Source organism: Cebus imitator, unplaced genomic scaffold (assembly GCF_001604975.1).
Source record: "Cebus imitator isolate Cc_AM_T3 unplaced genomic scaffold, Cebus_imitator-1.0 Scaffold13, whole genome shotgun sequence".
Lineage (NCBI taxonomy): Eukaryota > Metazoa > Chordata > Mammalia > Primates > Cebidae > Cebus > Cebus imitator.
The window spans coordinates 6,162,703-6,186,607 of NW_016107328.1; the positions used below are offsets into that span (position 1 = coordinate 6,162,703).

At 38.5% G+C, this 23,905-nt stretch overlaps 1 protein-coding gene across 4 annotated transcripts in view; it reads left to right on the forward strand.

Moving 5' to 3' along the window:
• ASAP1 (ArfGAP with SH3 domain, ankyrin repeat and PH domain 1) overlaps positions 1 to 23,905 on the forward strand; it is a 407,759-nt gene that overhangs the window by 261,190 nt on the left and 122,664 nt on the right. For all 4 annotated transcript variants that reach the window (XM_017499205.2, XM_017499197.2, XM_037728520.1 and 1 more), the window contains exons 6-11: positions 2,479 to 2,553; positions 3,360 to 3,409; positions 10,696 to 10,825; positions 12,207 to 12,292; positions 22,108 to 22,183; positions 23,614 to 23,700. In XM_017499205.2, coding sequence (XP_017354694.1) covers positions 2,479 to 2,553; positions 3,360 to 3,409; positions 10,696 to 10,825; positions 12,207 to 12,292; positions 22,108 to 22,183; positions 23,614 to 23,700 — 504 coding nt within the window. The remainder of the gene's footprint in view (positions 1 to 2,478; positions 2,554 to 3,359; positions 3,410 to 10,695; positions 10,826 to 12,206; positions 12,293 to 22,107; positions 22,184 to 23,613; positions 23,701 to 23,905) is intronic.

Consider the following 23,905-nt stretch of genomic DNA (forward strand, 5'->3'; position numbering starts at 1 on the left):
AGGTCTGTCCTGCATACCCTGACTCAACAATGGATGAATAAAATGCAATTCACCCACACCAGAATACAGTGAATCTGAGTGGGCTAGGGTTGGTTGTCAGCTGCTTTCAGAGGGCGCTTGCAGCTAACTGACCACCACTTACTACTCCTTCTCACATTTATTCAGTATAGATTTAATAACAGAGGTTCTAAGTCAACAGGCTTGTGTATAATTAACATGGTTAAAAAAGTGATTTTATGAATGATAAAAGGTCTTTGTTTTGGGCCCAAAGTAAACACTGTTAACAGGTAGTTCCCCTTTGACCTCCCCCTGAGAGGGCCATCTAGCACAAAGCTTACATGAGCAAACAAATTAGAGTAGGGACAAAGGAATGTGGGATAAACAGACTTAACTGAGGAAGGTTTTATTATCCTAATCTTTTACCCTGTGACTTAAAGTTCTAACGTAATAAACTGGCTGCCTTCAGCCCATTCCATTAAAACCTTTCAGCCTTCCAAAAGGTTTGAGACTATAATCTAACTTTCTGTAATATTTTGCCAGCCACCCCAAGTGAATCCCAACAACAACCCACAGAATAGGAAGGAGAAAATCTTTGTAAATTACCCAACTGGCAAGGGATTAATAACCAGAATATATCAGGAGCTCAAATAACTCATAGGAAAAAAATTTCAGTTTAAAAATGGGCAAAAGATCTGAAGAGATATTCCTCAAAAGAAGACCTACAGATGGCCAACAGGTTTATTTTAAAAATGCTCAACATCACCAATCATCCGAGGAATACAAATCGAAACTTCAGTGAGATATGTCACGCCAGTTAAAATGGCTATTATAAAAAAGACAGTAATGGATGCTAGCAAAGATGTGGAGAAAGAGGAACCTTCATACACTGTTGGTGGGAATGTAAATTACTACAACCACTATGGAGAACAGCCTAGAGGCTCCTCAGAAAACTAAAAAGCGAACTATCATGTGATCCAGGAATCGCACTGCTGGGTGTATACCCAAAAGAAAAGAAATTAGTATATCAGCAAAACAGCAAGATAACCTGTTCTTTCATGTTCATCAGAACACTATTCACAATAGCCAAGATATGGAATCAACCTAAGTGTCCATCAGCAGTTGAGTAGATAAAGAAAATATAATATATACATGCAATGGAATATTATTCAGCCATTAAAAAAAAAAAGGACAGAATCATGCCACTTGCCACAAAGTAGATCCAACTGGAGGACATTATGTTAGGTGAAATAAGCCAAGTACAGAAAGACAAATATTGCATGTTCTCTCTCACGTGGGAGCTAAAAAAAAAATTGATCTCACAGAGATAGAGAATAGAATGACAATTACCAGAGGCTAGTGGGGAGGAGAGAATAAAGAGGGATTGGTTATTAGGCACAGAAATACAGTTAGATAGAAGTAATATAATCTGGTGTTAGGTAGCACAGCAGGGTGACTGTAGTTAATGATTTTTATTATATATTTCAAAATAACTGGAGTGGAATTGAAATGTTCTAGCACAAAGAAATCATAAATGCTTGAGGTGATGGAAACCGCAATTACCCTGATTTGATCATTATACATTGTATGCTTGTGTCAAATTTCACATGTACTTTATAAATGCATACAACTAAAAACCAGAAATTAAAAGATAAATCTAATCAGAAAACAAAACCCAAACACAGTGATTTCAGATAATTATATATGCTATTAAAAAATGTGAAAAGGAAATGGGAAAAGCCCTCCTTAGACAGAAGCAGTTAAAGAAAATTCACAGTAAGAGCTACAATTTTGGCAGAGGTGTTAATGGAAGTGTTAAAATGATTTGAGGAATTATTTGTACATGTATGTGTGTACTATAGTATACTGTTTTAAGAACACAGGCTCTGGAGCTACTGCCTAAATTCAGTGTCTCCCTCCCTCCCTTCCCTCCTTCCTTGCTTCCTTTCATTTTTGACATAGTCTCTCGCTCAGGCTAGAGTGCAGTGGCACAATCTCAGCTCACTGCAACCTCTGCCTCCCGTGTTTACATTATTCTCCTGCCTCAGCCTCCCAAGTAGCGGGGACTGCAGGTGCACACCACCACGCCTGGCTAATTTTTCTATTTTTAGCAGAGGCGGGGCCTCCCCATGTGGGCAAGACTGGTCTCTAACTCCTGACCTCAAGTGATCCACCTGCCTCAGCCTTCCAAAGTGCTGGGATTACAGGCATGAGCCACTGTGCCCAGTCTATACTGCCTAAATTCAAATCTTAGCCCCACTCCATGGTTCTGCACAAGTGACTCCATCTTTGTCCCTTCAGCTACAAAGTGATGATAATTGTGTTGCCTAACCTACAGAGGTGACATGCAGGTTCAATGAATTAATGCATGGAAATTCAACAGAGCCTGGTGTTTGAAAAATGCTGTCAATAGTAGCTGGTTTTATTGTTCATGTGGACTTTATTTTTTAACCATCTCCCATCTTCCCTTTGCTTTTTCAGCTCCAGGGCCTGAGCCACAATGTGATCTTCACCTTGGATTCCTTGTTAAAAGGAGACCTAAAAGGAGTCAAAGGAGTAAGTGTTCAGAAATTTGATTTTCACTTTAACTTGAAAGGATTGACATTTTTTTTCTCTTTTAAGATCATAGTAGTAGTTGTATTTGAAAGACTCTTTGAACATTTTTAGCATTAAAAATGCTCTTGGAAAATTATCATTGGAAAAAATGTGCCACTTCACATAATGACATTGACAGAGGAATGAGATTAGGCACTTTTAAGAAGATTGGGAAGGTCCTCTGTGGGTGGTAGAGAGAAGCTAAAGCCCGAGTCTTGGCTTCCACAGTGTGACCACTGGGAACCCAGCCTCTCTGTACCTCGGGTTCCTGCTTCATCAGCATGACCAGGGCGCTCACCCTTCTTTCCTCTCTTAGTCTTGTATGTAATACATGGTGTGATGTTGGCACAGTGGTCACACCTATAATCTGAGCACTTTGGGAGACCATGGTGGGCAGATGGCTTGAGCTCAGGAGCTCAAGACCAGCCTGGGCAACATAACGAGACCCCCATCTCTACAAAAAATGTACAATAATTAATTATCCAGGGGTGGTGGTGAGTGCCTGTAGTTGTAGCTTCTCAGGAAGCTGAGGTGGGAAGATTGATTGAGCCTGGGAGTTCAAAGCTACAGTGAGCTGTGATTGCACCACTGCACTCCATTCTAGGCAACAGTGAGAACCTATCAAAAAAAAAGATGTAATGTACCTGAAAGTGAAGTTCCCAGTGTCCTGTAAAGGAAGCAGTTCTTGCTGAGATACTATTTCAAAAATATTTATTCATTTTTGGCAAAAGTAGATGCAATTTTAATTTTATTTTCTCTTTTCTAAGGATCTCAAGAAGCCATTTGACAAAGCCTGGAAAGATTATGAGACAAAGTTGTAAGTGGTTTTTGGTTTGTTTGTTTTTAAATATTGTTGTGAATTTTGAAAGAAAAAAAAAAAAAACTGGAAAAAGGACAGCCTTAACTAATAACTTCTCAACAAAAACCTGTTTCGTATATCCTCTAGTGTATCCTTAGTAGGGCTAAGAGTTTGGGTGCACTGACCTAAAGTACTTGCATCTCTTGTGCTATTTGTCTAAAGGGAGAGGTACTTTTACTATCAGTTATTTTGGTATTTATGGCTGCTGACACTATCTATCAAGTTATAGGATTATAACTCTCATTATAGATAGCATGTAACTATGAACCATTTATGTTTCTGTATAGTATAACAGTTGGAAAATAGTAAAAGTAACAATTAATACTTGTGACATCTTCATGCCTGCCAGGACGTACACTAAGTGTTTTTTTTGCATGTGTGATCTCCTCACAGGAACCTATCTGTACCACTTTAGTCTCTCTATATATACATCAGGGAAAATGAAGCCTAGAGAGGCTAAGGGGCTCATGAAGGCCAGACAGCTAGTTAACTGTCCAGCTGCCATTCACTCCAGGTCTGAGCACAGAGCCTCAGCATAGCATGGGCACTGAGGTCAGACCACCAACCTCGTGGAGTTCTTGTAAGGGATTAGGGCAATAAGCACTTTGCAAGGTGCTTGGCCCATCTTTATACTGTGTGTATCATACCACATTCCTTTATTATTATTACTCTGAGAATTTTATAACACCAAGCCGGAAGGTGGGGTGGGAAGAGATACGTATTTTTAAAGCTTTTAATAAAAGTCTTGGCTATAAACTTGGACAACTGTAAACGTAAGAGAATAAAACATTTTTGTCGGCAGCAATAGCAGCAGGATAAAAACAAGCAAAAGGAAAACAAATTCAGGATTAAATATGTTTTTCCCAAACTATTCTTGTAGTTGCTTATGTAATAAGGGCATTGTTAGGGACTTGCTGTCTTAGGAGTATTTCTGTGCATTGACAGTTCTAAATGCAGTAGAGCACAAAAAGGTTCTTTAAAGGGTCAACTGATAAATGAATGCTGTGGGCTATGATCTTTATGCATGAAAGTAGGTCATGAATATTCACACTTTTAAGCTAAGTACTGCCCCTGCCCAGAGGCAACCGTGCATGAACTTGGAATGGAATAGAATTAACTACTTAGAAAATGGGAGGACAGCCAGGTGCGGTGGCCTGTGCCTGTAGTCCCAGCGACTCGGGAGGCTGAGGTGGGATGATTGCTTGAACCCAGGAGTTCTGGGCTGTAGTGCGCTGTGCTGATCGGATGTCCACACTAAGTTTGACATCAATATGGTGACCTCCTGAGAGTGGGGGACCACCAGGTTGCCTAAGGAGGAGTGAACTGTTCCAGGTCGGAAACAGAGCAGGTCAAAACTCTCATGCTGATCAGTGGTGGGATCGCACCTGTGAATAGCCACTGCACTCTAGCCTGGGCAACATAGCGAGACCTTGTCTCTAAAGAAAAGAAAATGGGAGGACAAAGGGGGAAAAAAAACCTTGCTCTAGACTTGTAGAATATGTCTTCTTTGTGGAACATAGGAACAACAAAACATGATTATATGTGCTTTGTCAACTAAAGTACTAACAATATTAGGTGGTACAACTGTATATATTTTAAATCTCTGTTGGCTGAAGACCTAGAAGTACCTGGTGGTTAGTATTATAAGTGACTTAGAATATAAAGCATTCTAAGATGGTGCAGGTGCTCTTCCTTGTACTTCTCACTCAGCATAAGAACGTGCCTGGCTGTACATTTTTCTCTTTTTCTTTTTTCTTTCTTTTTTTTTTTTTTTTGAGATGGAGTTTCACTCTTGTTGCCCAGGCTGGAGTGCAGTCACACCATCTTGGCTTACTGTAGCCTCTGCCTCCTGGGTTCAAGTGATTCTCCTGCTTCAGCCTCCCAAGTAGCTGGGATTGCAGGTGCCTGCCAGTAACACCCAGCAAATTTTTTGTATTTTTAGTAGAGATGGGGTTCCGCCATGTTGGCCAGGCTGATATCGAACTCCTGACCTCAGGTGATTCACCCACCTCGGCCTCCCAAAGTGCAGGGATTACAGGCGTGAGCCACCGTGCCCAACCTGGCTGTTCATTTTTCTGTATTGTCCTCCACGATCTAAATTTGGTGAAGAACGCAACCACATTATTCTTATATGTGGTGTTATTCTACCAGTGCTTAATGACTCATAGTTTGTATACTATTTCATTGAAGAAATAAAAAAAAATTATTCAGATGGAAATGTGTAACAGGAATAGCAAGTTGAATGGGTCATGAATTTAAGGACTTAAGAAGGCAGATTTTGTTTGTTTTCTTGGTAAATCCCTGTCAATAATTTTCCTAAGATAGACTTCTTTGTTGCTGTAGTGGTTCAGGAAAGAAAGAAGACAAGCATTTGTCACTTTGATGTACTGGGACTCATGCAGTTACAAGTTACAAAAAGAAAAATGACTTCCACACAGAAGTTCATTTATTAGTTTTGATAATGGAGAAGGCTGGATGTTTTCTGTGGTCTTCCATTTAGAACTCTGGAGGCAGTGAAGTTTGTAATAATTCAGATCATAGACTTAGGAACCATTACCAATTTTGTGACCATGAGCCCAAATACTTAATTTTTATGATCCTTACTTGTAAAATAATATAAAAATTACCTACTTCTCAGAGTTTTTGTGAGGACAAAATAAGGTAATGTATTGAAGCAGCTGTCACAGTGTTTAGCGTAGGGAAGTCACATAATAAATCATTTCTAAGTTTTTTAAGAATCAAATTTCCTTTGATCAAAAGGATAAATGTACATAAAATAAAACACCAGATAGTACTTTTGCTAGTTAAGACTTACTCTTATACAGCATATAATGGAAACCCCAAATAACAGTGGCTTCAACATAAAGTTTATCGTATATTAGAGCATTTTAGCTTGGACCAGGTACCCTTTGTAGCACTTCTCATTTATCTATTTTGTCCTCCACAGTCTAAACTCGGTGAGTTAACGCTGCACCTAATGTTACAGGCTTCTTTACAAATGATGACAAGAAAAATCTTAAGTAGGCAACAAATGTGCTTCTAATGGAAACCCAGTGGTCCTCTGCCTGCCCCTCCTGATCCTGCTAGTCCCTCCCCTTTTTTCTTTCTTTCTTTCTTTTTTTTTTTTTTTTTGAGACAGAGTTTCGCTCTTGTTGCCCAGGCTGAAGTGCAATGACTCATTCTGGGCTCACCTCAACCTCTGCCTCCTAGGTTCAAGCAATTATTCAGTCTCAGCCTCTGAAGCAGCTGGGATTACAGACATGTGCCACCACGTCCAGCTAATTTTTTGTATTTTTAGTAGAGACAGGGTTTCACCATGTTGGCCAGGATGATCTCGATTTCTTGACCTCGTGATCCACCCACCTCAGCCTCCCAAAGTGCTGGGATTACAGGCGTGAGCCACCGTGCCCAGCCTCCTCCCCTTTTTTCAACTCTTTTATCTGTTTCTTGACTTACCTACATGTTCCTCAGTATTCTCTTGCTCTTTCTAGCTTTGGCTGTGATTTATCACTCTGGTAGATGAGGATTACATTCCCTTGCACAGACACCCCATCACTTTTGTACCCTCATTCATCCATTATGGTTAATAGAACAATTTTTGATTAAACTAGTTTCAGTGTTTACATTTTTGTAGGTGTAAGCATTCATTGCTAGTCTGAATGGCAGAATAGGATTGAATTTCCATTCTTAGATCTAGTACAGTTGTTTGCTTTTTCTTAATGACATATTTGCCTCATTTTTTTCATTTGCTTAGTTCTATATGAATCTCCTGTGATTTTTTTTTTTTGGGAGATGGAGTCTCGCTCTTTTGCCAGGCTGGAGTGCGGTGGCACAATCTCGGCTCACTGCAACCTCCGTCTCCCGGATTCAAGCGATTCCCCTGCCTCAGCCTTCTGAGCAGCTGGGACTACAGGCACGCACCACCACAACTGGCTAATTTTTTGTATTTTAGTGGAGACGGGGTTTCACCATGGCCAGGATGGTCTCAATCTCCTGACCTTATGATACACCCGCCTTGGCCTCCCAAAGTGCTGGGATTATAGGCGTGAGCCACTGCGCCCAGCCTTCTGTGAATTTTTATCATCTGCTCCAGCAGATGTCAGACACCTGTCAATATTTCTGTTTACAAAGTACATTATGTATTTTATTATAATTATGTATCTCTCAGTATTAAATTCTTTCTTGGAGACATCCTTTTAGATCAGCAGTACAGCTGCCATCCTGGGATGGCCTTTGACTCTCTTTAGTTTTAAATCTACTTCCTTTCTCTTGACTAGTATAGTTCCATATTTTGCTGGCCCATTACTTCAGTGGTTTTCAGAGAATAGCTCTAAAGGAGGCAAAGATTTCAGGTTTTATATTTCCAAAATTATCTTCATTCTGCCGCTACAAAAAGTGAGAGTTTGGTCAAATATAAAATACTGATTTTGTAATAACTTTCAGGCATAGTAGCTCATGCCTGTGATACCAGCACTTTGGGAAACCAAGGCAGGCAAATCACTTGAGGTTGGAAGTTTGAGAACAGCCTGGCCAACGTGGTAAAACCCTGTCTCTACTAAAAAATACAAAAATGAGCCGGGTGTGTTAGCAGGCACCTGTAGTCCCAGCTACTCAGGAGGCTGAGGCAGGAGAATTGCTTGAACCCAGGAGGGTTCAAGAGATCAGACCACTGCACTCAGCCTGGGTGAAAGATCAAGACTTTGTCTCAAAAACAATAATAATAAACATTTTATCTCAAATTGTTGAACGCATTGTTCCATTGTTGAAGGCAGGTATTGTTTGCTTAGTTGAAGCAAATGTTGAAGGCATTGTTCCATTGTTTTCTACTTTCCGGTGTTGCTAATAAAAAAATCTGATACCTTTCTGATTCCCATTTATTTGTATGTATGTGATATGTGGTGGTTGTTTGTTTCATTTGTTTTCGGTTAGAAAATGTAAAGCCTTGTCTCTATAAAAGGTTTTATGAAGAGTCTTCATGTGCCATGGTATGTGTATTCTGTTTGTGATTTTTCTGTTTACAAGTTTTCGTTCATCATTCCTGGAAACTTCTTGTAATTCCTCCTGTTTTTTCTTTTTTTCCTCTTTCTGGAATTTTCATCATATAATATTTGACTCCCTAGACTTACAACTTTCTTCTCTTTTCTGTTCTATTTATATGATATTTTAGGTTATTTTTTTCAGTGTTTTTTCCCCACATTTTCAGTTAGCTTTTTTATTTTGGCTGTCATTTTAAATTTCTAAAAGCTCTTTTGCTCAAATGGGTTTATAGTTTCTTTTTCTTGTTTCATAGATGCAATATTTTAGCTGAAGATTTAATGATATCTTATAAAATGTTTATCTGCTTCCTTTTGCCTCTGGTTCCTTCTCAATTCTCCCTTTTGTTATTAATACTTCGCTTACTCTCACTTTCATTTTGGAGATGTATAATCTTTGGGTGCATTCATGTTTTAGAGCAAGCAAGGTACTCAAAGACTAAAGGCTCATATGCATCTTTAGAGATGCACTTTCTGCAAGAAAGCAGAAAGTCTTCTTTTTAGGTTTCAAGTTTTAGGATGTGATGGCAGCTCTTTGATTAGGGGTATTCCAAATGTCAGTGTCTGAGGTTTGTCTCAGAGCCTTGCAGTTCTTTCAGCCTCCTGCTTAGTAATCTTAGCACTTTGGGAATCACATATGGTAGCATTTTAGAAGCTATGTAAACAAGGGAGGCAGGGAACCCTATAGTTTGAGGTGCTCTCCTTCTCTCTTCAACCTTGCTCTTGCAAATACTTATTGAATTCTATCATCCTTTTTTGTCTTCATTTCTTCTTGTCTTTGGGAGATTATCCAGTTTTATGCCTTTACTCTCATCTTAGTGGGATCACTGGAGGAGGAAGAAATAAAGACATGTATGTTTAAGTCACCATGGTAAATTGAAAGGCTTATAATTAGGTTATACCTGTCCCTCCATATTTCTTCTCTTCCCACCCACATCAGTGGAGAGAGAGCTGAGATTTATTCTCTTTTTGTTAAAATCCCTGTTATCATGCCTCTTTGACTGCCAAGGTGGCATGATTAAAGAGTTTCTTAAATATAATAGCATTAGGGTATTAGAGTCAATCCTGACTGGGTTTATAAGTAGATTTTACATTGGGTTGATGGGTGGATTTTCCACTGTGTGTATGTATATAGGTAAGGATGTTGGCTTTCTTTGGGGTTTGCTTTCCCCTACCACCACCATAACTTAAAGAAGACTTGAAGATTAAATCAGTTAATCTTTGCATTCACAACTAGAAATTATAGGTTGTTTCTGAAATTAGAAGTCCATTTTCAGGTTAATGGATTTTTGGACAGCAGGCTATAATCATTGGTATTATTACCAGAGTATAATGTATCAGAGCCAAGCATAGCATTGGATGCTATAGGTTTAATGTAGGCCTTTCTTCTTTATCACCTGGTTTTCCCTAACTGCCCCCCCCCACACACACACACACACACAAGAACTTTTTCATAGGATTCCAAGTTATGTTTTGGGATTTCTTCTGCATTTTTTTTTTACAATGCAGTAACAAGTGGTTGACTGATTAAAATATGTTCTTGGGAGGTGGAAATAGCTCAAGTTTAGAGGACATTGGAAATTATCTTTGACTAAATTTTGTGCATAACCACAAAGATCCACTATATACTTTAATTATTTTGAAATAATTGAAGTCTTGTAAGCAGTTGATATTCAAGAAAAGCCTTATGTCTCCCAACTTTCAGATTCTTTTTTATTATAAAGTACCTTACCAAAGAGTAGGTAAACTATCAGAATTTCTTTGTGCCTACCAAAATGTAAGAGAATTTATATGAAGCTATCATATGTAAGATCAAAGTAAAAATGTAAGAAGCTTCCCATATGAAAATCCATACAGTATGTGTATTCTTTTTGAACGTAGGCTTTTACTTCTGATTGATTCTAGCAACTTAAGAATTCTTGCCTCTTATTAATAATCAGTGGCTTTTGCTAAAGGGAAGATATGAGTGTGATTTGTTTTCAGTAGACTTCTTTCTTGAGCAGAAGACACCAAGAGTTCCCATATGCTCCCTCCCCACACACATGCACTGCCTCCCCCGATATCACTGACCCTCACCACAGTAGTACATTTGATACAGTTGGTGAACCTACATAGACACATCGTCACCTCATTCCATAGTTTATATTAAGGTCTACTGTTGGTGTTGTACATGAGTGTATTTTTTTTTAATGACATTGGCTTTAATTACAGTACAAAAATTGAGAAAGAGAAAAGAGAGCATGCAAAACAACATGGGATGATCCGCACAGAGATAACAGGAGCAGAGATTGCAGAAGAAATGGAGAAGGAAAGGCGCCTCTTCCAGCTCCAAATGTGTGAAGTAAGAATGGACTTTTCCATCATTTGCTTAGAATTATAACAGCTGTAATTTTTCCTGCTAGTCAGCAGTCTTTATGCTTAAAGGCAGACTGTTTGATTATTAGAGAGGGAACTGTTTCTTAAGGATTCTAATCTCCATTTTTCTCCAAGCTTTTTGGGAACCTGCCATTGCACTGTTATCTCATATTTTGAGCCTTGGCCCTTTGGGGCTCTTTAAGCCAAAACAGGATTCTTTGGTGAGACCCTTAATGTTGCTTGTGAGTGGTTGTGGAAGGAAAACATTGGTGAGAGGTAACACTGGTGAATATTGTTTTATTGGTATATATTTAGAGCATGTTTTTTTTTAAACCGTATGTAAGTTTGAATGAAAACTCAAATGAAGGTGTCATTAAGAAAGTTGATTTCACAAAAAAATGCAACAAAAAGCATGCTGCCTTAAACTTAGAGCAATGGCTCTCAAACTGAATTCCAGTTGAACATGAACACTTCTTGACCTATAAACCCACCTGTTCAGACACTGCTGTTGAGTAAGAGATTTTTTTTTTTTTTTAAGACAGAATCTCGCTCTGTCGCCAGGCTGGAGTGCAGTGGCATGATCTCGGCTCACTGCATCCTCTGCCTCTTGAGTTTAAACAGTTCTTGTGCCTCAGCCTCCCTTCACCTTCCCTTCCCTCCCCTCCTCTTCCTTTTACCTCCTCCTTTCCCCTCCCCTCTCTTCCCTTCCCATCCTCTCCCTTCCTCTTCCCTTCTCCTCCCTCCCTCTCTCCCTCCATCTTCCTTCCTTCCCTCTTTCCTCTCTCTCTCTTTTTTTCTCTCTTTCTCTCTTTCTGTTTCATAACCCTTTGACTACTTGGATTTGTGTGCTCAATGAACCTTTTCACACAGTAAAAGAAGTAAGCAAGCAGCAAACAATGTCAATAGAAAATCTTGACCAGTAGTGTTTAGTTACCTGAGTAAATTCATAATGGTATATTTTTTCATTTTTGAGTAGCAAAAATTCTTTCGGATTCACCTCTTTTTCCTAAAGTTTTAATACCTTATGGTATATTCTTTGATGATAATGCTATTCTACTTACTTTCTGCAAAAAACAACCCATTTTTCAGGTTTTTGACCGTATGAACTATATGTTTGAGATCCATTGCACCAAGAGGAAATAATAATTCTAGAATGTCTTGCTGTGTTTCATTTCTGCTTGTCTGGTAAACTAATCATTTACAAAATGCTAACTCTCTAGCCAATTTGTTTTGTACACTTTGTGACAGTGCCAATCAGCATTCTCTAAACTGTCTAAAGGACATCAAGGCTTGGTAACTTGTACAGATTCAGGGTGAAGAGCCCTATTTGGAATTAACCAACATAAAATCCTGTTTTATTTCCACAGTATCTCATTAAAGTTAATGAAATCAAGACCAAAAAGGGTGTGGATCTGCTGCAGAATCTTATAAAGTATTACCATGCACAGTGCAAGTGAGTAGAATATTGTAAGCATTATTATTAGCCCAATTACTGTCCCCTGTACTTTATTATTTGTCTTAATCCTCTTTCTTTTCTTCATCTCATGACTAAATACCGTGATACAATGACTTTTTTCAGCGAAATAGATAAGAAATAGTGTCTTCCATCTTCAGTATCTTATACAAATCAGTAGCTCAAATTAGGGCTTAAAAATGCTGTCTTCCCTTCAAGAAGGCAAATACTTATAAATGTTTCTCCCTAACTTTGACCGCTTGTGGAGCTCTTCCTACAGATGCATGACCCCATGCCAGTTCTGATGACCCCCTTCCCTGCCTCTCTTACTTGGCATTTTGCCTATTATTGCATCATTTGCACCATGTATTTCCACCTGGAGACTTCGGTTTTGTTTTGTTCCATCTAAATTAAATGAATTTAAATAGTTTGGGCATTAAGAATACTTTGCATTTATACATGGATTCCTGTATAATTGGTGTTATATTTTGAGAGATATTCATTGTTCTACTGTGGCACCATGTTGCCTGTATTGCAGGGCTACCTTTTTATTATGTTCATGAGTCTGTGATGCCATATTTGTCTGCTTGCTTCTTTGTTTACTTATTGGGTTAACTTTCATGGGTTTTCTGGTAGAATTTGTGTCTGAAAATGTGCCAGTTACTATTAGTAAAGTCTGTATTAGTTGCTGGAAGTTGTACAGAAAATAATCCAAGGACCTTCCAGAAGTGGTATGGACAGCTTTCATAAGCATAATAATATAAAGGTTAATATTATAATAATATAAAGGTTAATAGATTATTCTCCAAAAAGTTAAATTCACAATTTCCTTTGATCTTTCTTATTCTTTTCAATAATGTTATATTTAGAGAGATACCTGTATTCAACTAAAACATTTAAGGAGGTCAGCATTAATATTATAGGAAAAGCACAAAGCTTGAGTTATTCAAATTAGATGAGTCCACATTTTGGCTTTGCAGCTAGGTAACTGTATTCTTAATCAGGTACTTCTCGAAATCTCGTATACTTATCTGTCAAGTTGGGTTATAGTTCTGTAGCACCCTAAGGTTTTTGTAAGGCTGTAAAAAGTAAAAATGACAATGTATATAGAGTGCTTAGCCTAGTGCCTGCAACCTTGTATGTGTTGACAGCTGTGATGATTCTAAATGGCATTTTAAATTATGTATTTATATATTTTATTGTCTAGAATATTTCTCTTCAAGAAAACCATTTTGGTGATCAAATGGTTGTTTACACAAATTTGATGGCATTAACTTTTTTTCTCTTTTCAAAGTAAATTGTAGCTTACATAAACGTGTTTCAAAAATAAAAATAATATATTGAAGTAGAAACAGTTTTCACCTTCTTAAGATTAAGTTTGTTTGCTCAAGACCTGACTAACTAACTTACTTTTGGCTTCAATGTGGTTTGGCAGTTATGAAACTTTGGCATGTGTTTTGGTGGTCCGTTTAGTATTGGGTGGAATTTCTCATCTTTCATCAAATTTGATTTTCCTGGAAACATTGAATTCCTTTGAAAGTTTTAAAGAAATAAGGGAATCTCTCAGACTCCTAAATTCGACAAGACTTTGGCAACAAAACTGATTTTACCTGACTTTAGAAATCTATTTTCTTCTTAAATTCTCTAAGTTTATAAAGAAGAGCTTGGCCTACACAAACAGGTTTTTCAAAATAGAAGATGCTTTATAAACTATACATGTATTAGCCTTCGCTAGTAAAGGTGATTCAAACTTCTGTAGCTAATGCATCCTCCCTTTATTCTTTGCTTTTTCTCTTTCCACAAATATTTTTTATTCTTTTACCAAAGGTCAGAGACTGTGCCCAGTTCTGGGATAGAGATAAATCAAGACTTCTTCCCTCAGGAGCTAATTGTTAGGTACAAGAAGTAAGTCAGATCCATTATTAATCATAATGAGGCTAGTACCATGGAGCATCAAGAGGAAGAGGGACAGCTGGGTGTGTTGGCTCACAACTGTAATTCCAGCACTTTGGGAGGCAGAGGCAGGTGGATCACTAGAGGTCAGGAATTCGAGAGCAGCCTGACCAACATGGCAAAATCCTGTCTCTACTAAAAATACAAAATTAGCCGGATGTGGTGGCACACGCCTATAATTCCAGCTACATGGGAGGCTTGAGGCAGGAGAATCACTTGAATCTGGGAGATGGAGATTGCAGTGAGCCAAGATAGTACCATTGCACTCTAGCCTGGGCAACGAGAGCAAAACTCTGTCTCAAAAAAAAAAAAAAAAAAAAAAAAAAAAAAAAAAAAAAAAAAAAAAAAAAAAAAAAAAAAAAAAGGAAGAGAGGCTCCTGATACCAGGAGGACTGAGGAGAAGGTGCTAGCACCTTGAGGGAGGTGGTGGGACTTGTCATTGAACTTGGAGGATGGCTAGAATTTGGTTGCCAGATTGCAATCTGGTAGAAGAATGTCCCCTAGGTCACAGAGAGATCATCAGAATAAAACCATACACAGTAAAAACCTTGTGGGAAGAGAGGTGTTCTAAGTCATCAAGTAGTAAAACCATGTTATAAGGGGATTCAACTAAAAGTGGCTCCATGGTTGAACCCCAAGGACTCTGTCACAGTAAGAAGCCAGGGTAGTTTTCTTTATTCTTTTCTACTTCAGTCAGTTCCTTAAAACTCTGAATAAGTATATTGTGTGGACCTGTTAGGCATTCTCTACTTAGGTGTTTTTTTTTTGTTTTGTTTTTAAGATTTCTTCTCAGTACTTACTTCAGTTCCCAAAGTGATTTTCAGCACAAAGTCAGCTGGTACTCAACAATGAATTTGCCCTGATAATAAGTCATGGCACTTCGGTGTGGATGAAGCTACTACAATGGAAAAATAAGGAAGCAGAAAAGAAGGGCTTTTAACTGTTTCTAACCTATTTCAGCTCATTCATACTAATTACTGCTCATTTTCAGACATAAACATTCTCAGTTACATGTTGCTTTCAAAAGAGACATAGCCTCCTGTCCACCTGCTTCTTTTACCAACTCGTAAGTGTCATTATGACCTGCGGAGTCAAGAGCATTTACATTGTTTTATTATCTGTCATTTTATAGGTATTAATAGTAATAGCTAACATTTGCTGAGAGCTTATTTTCTAGGCCGACTTATATACACTCTACCTCTAAGTTCTTTGCATTTGTTTTCTCATGTAATATTCCCAACACGCAGGAAATGGTAGCTCAAAAGGATCAGTATTTTGCTCAAAGTCATGTTCATTGATTTAATAAATGCTTAGTAAACATGTCAAAGCAGACAACGTAAGCACAGGAACCCAAAGAAAATATAAATTGGGCTTCAAAATTAAAAACTTTTGTTCATGGAAGTATATTATCAAGAAAGTAAAAGATAACCCACAGAATAGGAGAAAATATTTACACAACATTTTTCTGATAAGAGTCTGATGTCCGTAATAGATAAAGAACTCAGCAACAGTCCAGGTGTGCTGGCTCACCCCTGTAAACCTAGCAATTTAGGAAATGGAGGTAGGAGGATCACTTGAGCCCAGGAGTTCGAGACCAGCCTGGGCAACACAGGGAGACTCTGTCTCTACAAAAAAAATTTTTTAATTACCCAAGTGTGGTGGCACACGCCTGTATTCCCAACTACCTGGGAGGCCGAGGTGAGAGGATCGCCCGAGTCCAGGAGATCAAGGCTGCAGTGAGCCATAATGACACCACTGTACTCTAGCCTGGGCAACAGTACAAGACTCTTTATATTAAAAAAATTACACACACACACACACACACACACACAGAAAAACACATGAAAAGGTGCTCAACATCACTAGTCATTGGTAAGTACAAATGAAAACCTCAGTGAAATAGTACTTCATATCCACAGGGATTGTTGTAATTAAAAAAAAAAAAAAGTCTTGGTGAGGATGTGGAAAGATTGCAAGCTATGCATTGCCAGTAGGAATGTAAATGATGCAACTTCTTTGGAAAACAGTTTGGGAACTTCTCAGAAAGTTAAAGATAAAATTAGCATATGATCCAGCAGTTCCACTCCTAGTTGTATACCAAAAAGAACAGAAAGCAGGTATTTAAACAAACACTAGTACATGAATATTTATAGCAGCGTTATTTACAGCAGCCAAAACACGGAAACACCCAAATATTCATCAGCTGATAAAAGATTAAACAAAATGTGGTATATCAAAATGGAGCATAGTTCAGCCACAATGCTGAATGTGAATGAAATATTGATACATGTTACAATATGGGTGAGCATTTAAAACATTAATGCTAAGTGAAAGAAGCCAGACACAAAGATTGCATGTGTTCACTAACCCAGCAGCTCTCTAAATGCCTTAATTTAGGGGATTTTATAGAGGTCTTATTACATAAGCATGATTGATTACATCATTGGCTTTTGGTGATTGGCCAAATCTCCAGCCTCTCTGCTCTTCCCAGAGGTGGGAGAAGAGGTAGGGCTGGAAGTTCTGCACCTAGTTGCCTGGTTGATTCTGTAATGAGACTAAAAAGAGACTCCATTAATTGTATATACGTAATAGGGAGGTAACTGGTAAAGACTAAATACTCAGTAACATGTTAGCTGCCATTACTGTTACTTATCTTCTGAAGATCTCATTATGTTACAGTAATTTATAGAGAAAATGGCTAAAAGATAAATGAGATGTCCTGGAGGTAATTTTCCCTTCTATTTGGAAGATTTATGTGTTATATGTAGTGATAGGTAATCAGAACTCACACACATGCTTCACTTTCCAGTTAACAACACTTTTGTCTGTAGTAGCTCATCTGAAGCTCCTTGAAACTAGAAAATGTTTACATTTGAAGATGAGCCTGCTGTTATTCAGACAGGGTAAATAACCTTCCCAGGGTTACCACATATAGTAAGGTTTAGAGCCACAATATAAAATACAATATAGTTTGACTCCTAAGCCCTTGCTTTTTTTTTTTTTTTTGGAGTCAGAATCTCACTCTGTCACCCAATTCTGGAGTGCAGTGGTACAATCACAGCTCATTGCAGCCTCAACGTCCTGGGTGCAAGCAATCCTCCCACCTTAGCCCCCCAAGTAGTTGGGACTACAGGCATATATCATAACACCTGGCTAATTTTTGTGTTTTTTGTAGAGATGGGGCTTCAACCATGTTGCCCAAGCTGGTCTCAAGCTCCTAGCTCAAGCAATCCTCCTGCCTCGGCCTCCCAAAGTGCTAGGATTACAGGCGTGAGCCATGTGTGCAGTATCCCTTGCACATCCACTGAACTAGGACCAGCTAAAACAGAAGAGAGAAAAGAGAAAGAGAGAAGCCATTACCCTCTGTGAAATGTTGTGGCAGGTGTCCACCTGTGATGGCTGTCTGTCTACCTTGTCCACAGCTGGAACTATGACCCTCAAGGAGGAGAGAATGAAGCAGAGAGGGACAGTGCAGATGACAGCATGTCACCCTTTGCTTTGTGTCACTAATACATTGCTAATGACTGCCATGGTTGTTTTGTTCTTCTCCTGCAACTCGCCCTCCTTTCCTGCTCTATTTCTTATCAAAACTGGAACTTGGCCCCATAATGACTTTGTGCAAGGGGTTCACCTCCTAATTGTTCATCCCAGACAAAATGTTGATTCTTTAATTTTGTTTTAAAGAGTAATACATTATATTCTTGAGAAACGAAATTAGAAACTCAAGGAAAAATAACAAAAACCTATATTCTTCTCACTTAGGTGATTACTAGATTCACGTATCTGGCTTTTGTTGTTTATAAAAATGGGATCATGCTACAGATTAAAGCAATCATTACATTGATTTTTCTTAGTCTCTGGGTATGTAATAGTCTGAATAATTGAAGCTAAAGGAAAGTAAATTTGTTTGGAGTCTTTCTTCAGTCTTGTATTTAACAGGAATTTTCACTTTTATCAATGACATTTCAAACTAAAACAGTTCCCTCTTTCTCCCTAAAATTTATAATGTGTTCTTCAGTATTTCTTTTGTGCTGTTCAAATATTTGCTTATTCTTTTTTTTTTGGAGACAGAGTCTTGCTTTCATCTCCAGGCACCAGGCTGGAGTGCAGTGGCGCGATTTCGGCTCACTGTAGCCTCTGCCTCCTGGGTTCAAGCAGTTCTCCTGCCTCAGCCTCCTGAGTAGCTGGGACTACAGGCGTGCACCACCGTGCCCAGCTAATTTTTTTGTATTTTTAGTAGAGACGGAGTTTCACCATATTGGCCAGGATGGTCTCGATCTCTTGATCTCATGTTCCGCCCACCTCGGCCTCCCAAAGTGCTGGGATTAGAGGCATGAACCAGAGCTCCTGGCCTGCTTATTCTTTGTGGTGTTGTCCAGTAGAACTTTCTGCTGTGGTGGAAATGTTCATATTATTTACCATCTGCATGGTACCCACTGGCCACACGTGGCTATTGAGCACTTGAAATATGGCTTATGAGACTTCAGGAGCAGAATTTTTTATTTAATTTTTAATAGCTTCACGTGACTAGTGGCTACCATATTGGAAAACACAGATCTAGAGCATTCTCATTGAAACTCACCTTTTAAAAAAAATTGGGGAGAGATTTAATTCGCATTCTATTCTTTTCTTAAAATTTTTATTTCAATGGTTTCTGGTATACAAGTGGTTTTTGGTTGCATGGATAAGTTCTTCAGTGGTGATTTCTGAGATCTTGGTGCACCTGTCTCCCAAGCAAAACTCACATATTTTTAAGCGTAATGATTAAATTCCCTTTATGTTGTAAGTGAAAATGAAATACCTTTTCAAAAATTTCTGCAAGGAATCTGTATCCCTCTGCAAAGGAAATAACTCCTTATCTGATAAAGTTATGCAGCTCCAGGGAAGGGAATCATTTTCCGAGCACATGCTAACTGCCCCACACTTTGCTGGCTGATTTCATATGTCCTATCTGTATTGTTTGCCCATTTACATGTATTTTTTGCCCATTTACACTTGAGCAAACTGAGGCCAAGATAAGTTAAATGACTTGCCAGAACACAGATTCCTAGTCATTATCATCTGACCCCAAAGCGATTGCTTTTTCGGTCGTAAGAAGCCCTGACAACATCAATCTTAAATTTAAGTGTTCTACCTTCAAAACTTTGCTCCAGAAATTACTTAAGTGCAGTACCAGAGACCAAAACTGATTTTGCTGTGATTACCTTTTACGCATACAAAGCTATTGCTCAGTGAAGCCAATGCTTTGACTATCAGGTCTAGAGAATACTGCTTATGGGGAAGCAACTGAGCTGAGTCTTGATAAAAGAGAATTTAGCAGGCAGGTTGATATGGTTTGGCTCTGTGTCCCCACCCAAATCTCATCTTGAATTGTAATCTCCATAATCTCCATGGGTCAATGGGGGGACAGGCTGGAGGTAACTGAGTCATGGGGGCAGTTTCCCCCATGCTGTTTTCTTGATAATGAATGAGTCTCACAAGATCTGATGGTTATATAAGTGTCTGGCATTTCCCCTGCTGGCACTCATTCTTTCTCCTGCCACCCTGTGAAAAGGTGCCTTCTGCCATGATTGTAAGTTTCTTGAGGCCTCCTGAGCCATGTGGAACTGTAAGTCAATTAAACGTCTTTTCTTTGTAAGTTACCCAGTCTCAGGTGTTTCTTCATAGCAGCGTGAGAACGGACTACTACACAGGTATAGAGGTGGAAGGGCATTCCAGGCAGAGGGAATAGCATATGCAGAGGCTGAGGTGGGGGAAGATGGGTTGAAAAGGAACAAGCAACTAGAAATAATGTAGCATGTCTAGACCTTGGAGTTTTTAAGGGAAAATGGTAAGAGATAAAACTTAGAAGCTATTCAAGGGTCAGAACATAAACTTTTAAGATTCTGTACTGAGAAGTTTAACTTGCATCACTGTAGGCAGTGCCGAAAAACCAAATGCTAGAAAATGAGAGTTTAGGCCAGATATGGTGGCTCACACCTGTAATCTCAGCACTCTGGGAGGCCAAGGCGGGCAGATTACTTCAGTCCAGGAGTTCACAGCCTGGGCAACATGGCAAAACCTCATCTTTACAAAAAAATATAAAAAATTTAGCCAGGCATGGTGGGGTGCACCTGTAGTCCCAGCTACTCAGAAGGCTGAGGTGGAAGGATCACTTGACCCTAGAAAGTCGAGGCTGCAGTGAGCCACTGCATTTCAGTGAGCCACTGAATTTCAGTGAGCCACTGAATTTCAGTGTGGGTGACAGAGTGAGACCCTGTCCAAGAGAGAGAGAAAGAGAGAGAGGGATTGATTTACTGTATCATTTGTTTTTCAGTTAAATGGCTAACCAAAAGGCCCTTTTTCCTCTCATCCCTGTTGTTGAAAAACTTTATTAAGCTTAAAATATGTCTATTAAGGTATGCCTTATGCTGGGCATGGTGGCTCACCTGTAATCCCAGCATTTTGGGAGGCCATAGTGGGTGGATCACTTGAGGTCAGGAGTTCGAAACCAGCCTGATGAACTTGGTGAACCAGCTCCCCCTGCACCCCCCCTCGTCTCTGCTGAAAACATGAAAATTAGCCTGGTGTGGTAGCTAGTCCCAGCTGCCTGGGAGGCAGAGATTTCAATGAGCCAAGATTGTGCCACTACACTCCAGCCTAGGTGACAGACTAAGACTCCATCTCAAAAAAAAAAAAAAAAAAAGATACAGCTTAAAATGTCTTGATATTGCTTCCTTTAGTCTCCTTTGTGTTGGGCCCACTGTGATAGGGAGTTGAGACAGTCCTCATGCTCCAGGTCCTCATTGTGGGGAGACAGCAAAACATAGTATCTTGAGAAATAATCTGCTGTGGGGGCATGGTTAGAGAAGCTTCCAATAGGGCAGAGAAAATTCTAAACACCAGTTTCCTGAGGTATATTGTGTATTTCTCTAAACTGATATCAGAGACTAGGTTCCTGAGTGGAAGTGTGCCACATGAGACAAGAAATCCCTTCACTTCTGGTAAAAAGCATGGATCAGATTCTGGCAGAACTGATCTGAATTCCACCAGCTAAGCTGCTTACTAGTTGCAGCTTGACCAAGTTTTATACTTACTCTGTACTTCAGTTTTACAAATGGAGATGAGATTGAAGTGCTTTAATTATTAGGGTTGCGTACAGGAAATCACTGTGTAAAGTGTTTAGAGTATTGCTGGGCATGCGATAAATGCTCCACAGATGTTAATTCTTGTTATTTCTCAGGTGAAATAATGCAACCATATGTTGTAGGATAAAGCTTTCCAAACCCATTGGTATTACTGCTTTGAAATCTTGTGTTTCAGATATATGTTGGAACACAGGGATCTTTGAGGAACTGAATGAACTTTGAGTCTTCTTTTGCCTTTATCTATAGTTCCATCATATTTCTTATAGTGTCTAGATTGACCTCATGATATTCCACTGGTTAATGCATCTTTCTCTCTCTTTCGAATTCAAATATGATAAAACTGGGAAGAGCTGTTCTATGTATAATGGACATGCACATTATGAAATCACTGTTTTGGGACTGCAACTGTAATTTCCAGTCTCCTTGAGGTATCTTCTATCAAATGTCAACTGGCAGCCATAATTTGTTCATTAGTAAATCTTTATAAAATACCATAATTAATTTTATAACTGTCTAGTATAGATAATGCATGGAGAATGAGTATGCTTTAGTGATACATGTTTTAGTATTTTGAACTGACACTTTTATACACACACACACACACACACACACACACACAGATCTGTGTATTTTCCGATTTTGCAGGTTATTCTAGTTCTTTTTTTGTTCCCACGTAAGTAAAAAAAAATTCTTTCTTTTTTATACTGGTGGTAAATCTATTTTTTTTTATTGTAGTTTCTTTCAAGATGGCTTGAAAACAGCTGATAAGTTGAAACAATACATTGAAAAACTGGCTGCTGATTTATATAATGTAAGTTCTTTGTAAAATACATGCAACTTAACTTGCTTCCCTGGATAAATGTCACTGAATTTGAAATCTGTATTAGATGTTAAAAGCAGAAAAGATTAAATGATATGTCTGTACAAACCTAGGGCAGATAACCCTTCGGTTTAAGTCAGAGCAGTCATCAATGGTGAAATACTCGAGTGCTTTACTGGGGCTATGAAAGGAGCAGGGAGGAGAGTAGCCATCAGTTAGTTCCACATGGCTCTGCACTTAACGATTCAGTTAGCATCACATTTGGTGTTCCCTGGTCAGCAATTGCAGAAATAACGTATGATTGTGGAAGGTTAAAAATTAAGTGACTCTCTGAATAGGCAGGTTTATAGGGTTTTTGTTTGTTTGAGTTTTTTTTTTTTTTTTTTTTTTTTTTTTTTTTTTTTTTTTTTTTTTTTTTCCCTGATCGAGTCTCACTTTGTCACCCAGAGTAGACTGCAGTGGTGCCATCTCGGCTCACTGCAATCTCCGCCTTCTGGGCTCAAGGGATTCTCATGCTATAGCCTCCCAAGTAGCTGGAACTACAAGTACCCACCACCACTCCCAGTTAATTTTTTGCATTTTTAGTAGAGACAGGGTTTCACTGTGTTGCCCAGACTGGTCTTGAACTCCTGAGCTCAAGAGATCCACCTGCCTTGACCTCCCAAAGTGCTGGGATTACAAGCATGAGCCATTGTGCATTTCATTTATGGGTTTTTTTTTTTTTTTGTATGTTTTATATTGTCTCTCTTTTTTTAGTGTCTAGGTCTAAATGCATATTTTAGAAATGGTAAAGTTGTTGCCCAGAAATCATTTGGTGGTAAATAAAAGCATGGATATTTATGAGTATGAGTAAATTTCACTAAATAAAGTTTGAGAATTACAAGTAATGCCTTATATTCTTATATAACTCTAAAAATACATAGCTGTGTTTTTTTTCTGATTTTTTTTTTAGTAGTTAACATGGTTCAGGTTACAGTTAAGTCCCAAATGGTTAAAAAAAAAAAAAAAAAACAAGCAGCACCAATCCCTTGACCCCATTTCATGCTATGTAAACTTTCATGTATGCATTGGTCATCCTTAGGATTCTTTTCTGGACTGTTGAATCACATCATGGTATTTCCATTACCACCCTTTGAAAAACCAGAAGCAAATCATCTAAATGATATTTCTTAAGTTATTTAGTACTTCAGAGTTAATTGTCTAGCTTAGATATGTTATTTAATAAGAATACATGTTGCATTATTCACTAATTTCAAAGCCCACTGGTACTTTTATAAGATGAGAAATCTGATATCAAAAATGAGATAGTGTAAAGGACTTTTATAAGAAAACCAACTATATAATAGAGTTGTGTGATGAGTGGTATTTTTGAATAAATTAAAGTATAAATGGTAAGTAATAGAAGTAATTTTTTTTCATAGATAAAGCAGACCCAGGATGAAGAAAAGAAACAGCTAACTGCTCTCCGAGACTTAATAAAATCCTCTCTTCAACTTGATCAGAAAGAAGTAAGTGGTTTACATGTTTACAAAAGGGCTAACAATGTAAGTAAGGCTGCTTTTGTGATACCTGTGTTTCCTGATCTGCAAGACAGGCACAGTGATATCTTACATAATATACAAGTATGTACTTATCATAAGCCCCATGTAGAAATTGTATTTTAGTTCCTTTTCCTTACAGGAAAGATGTCCTGGGTATCTAATTCCATGACTG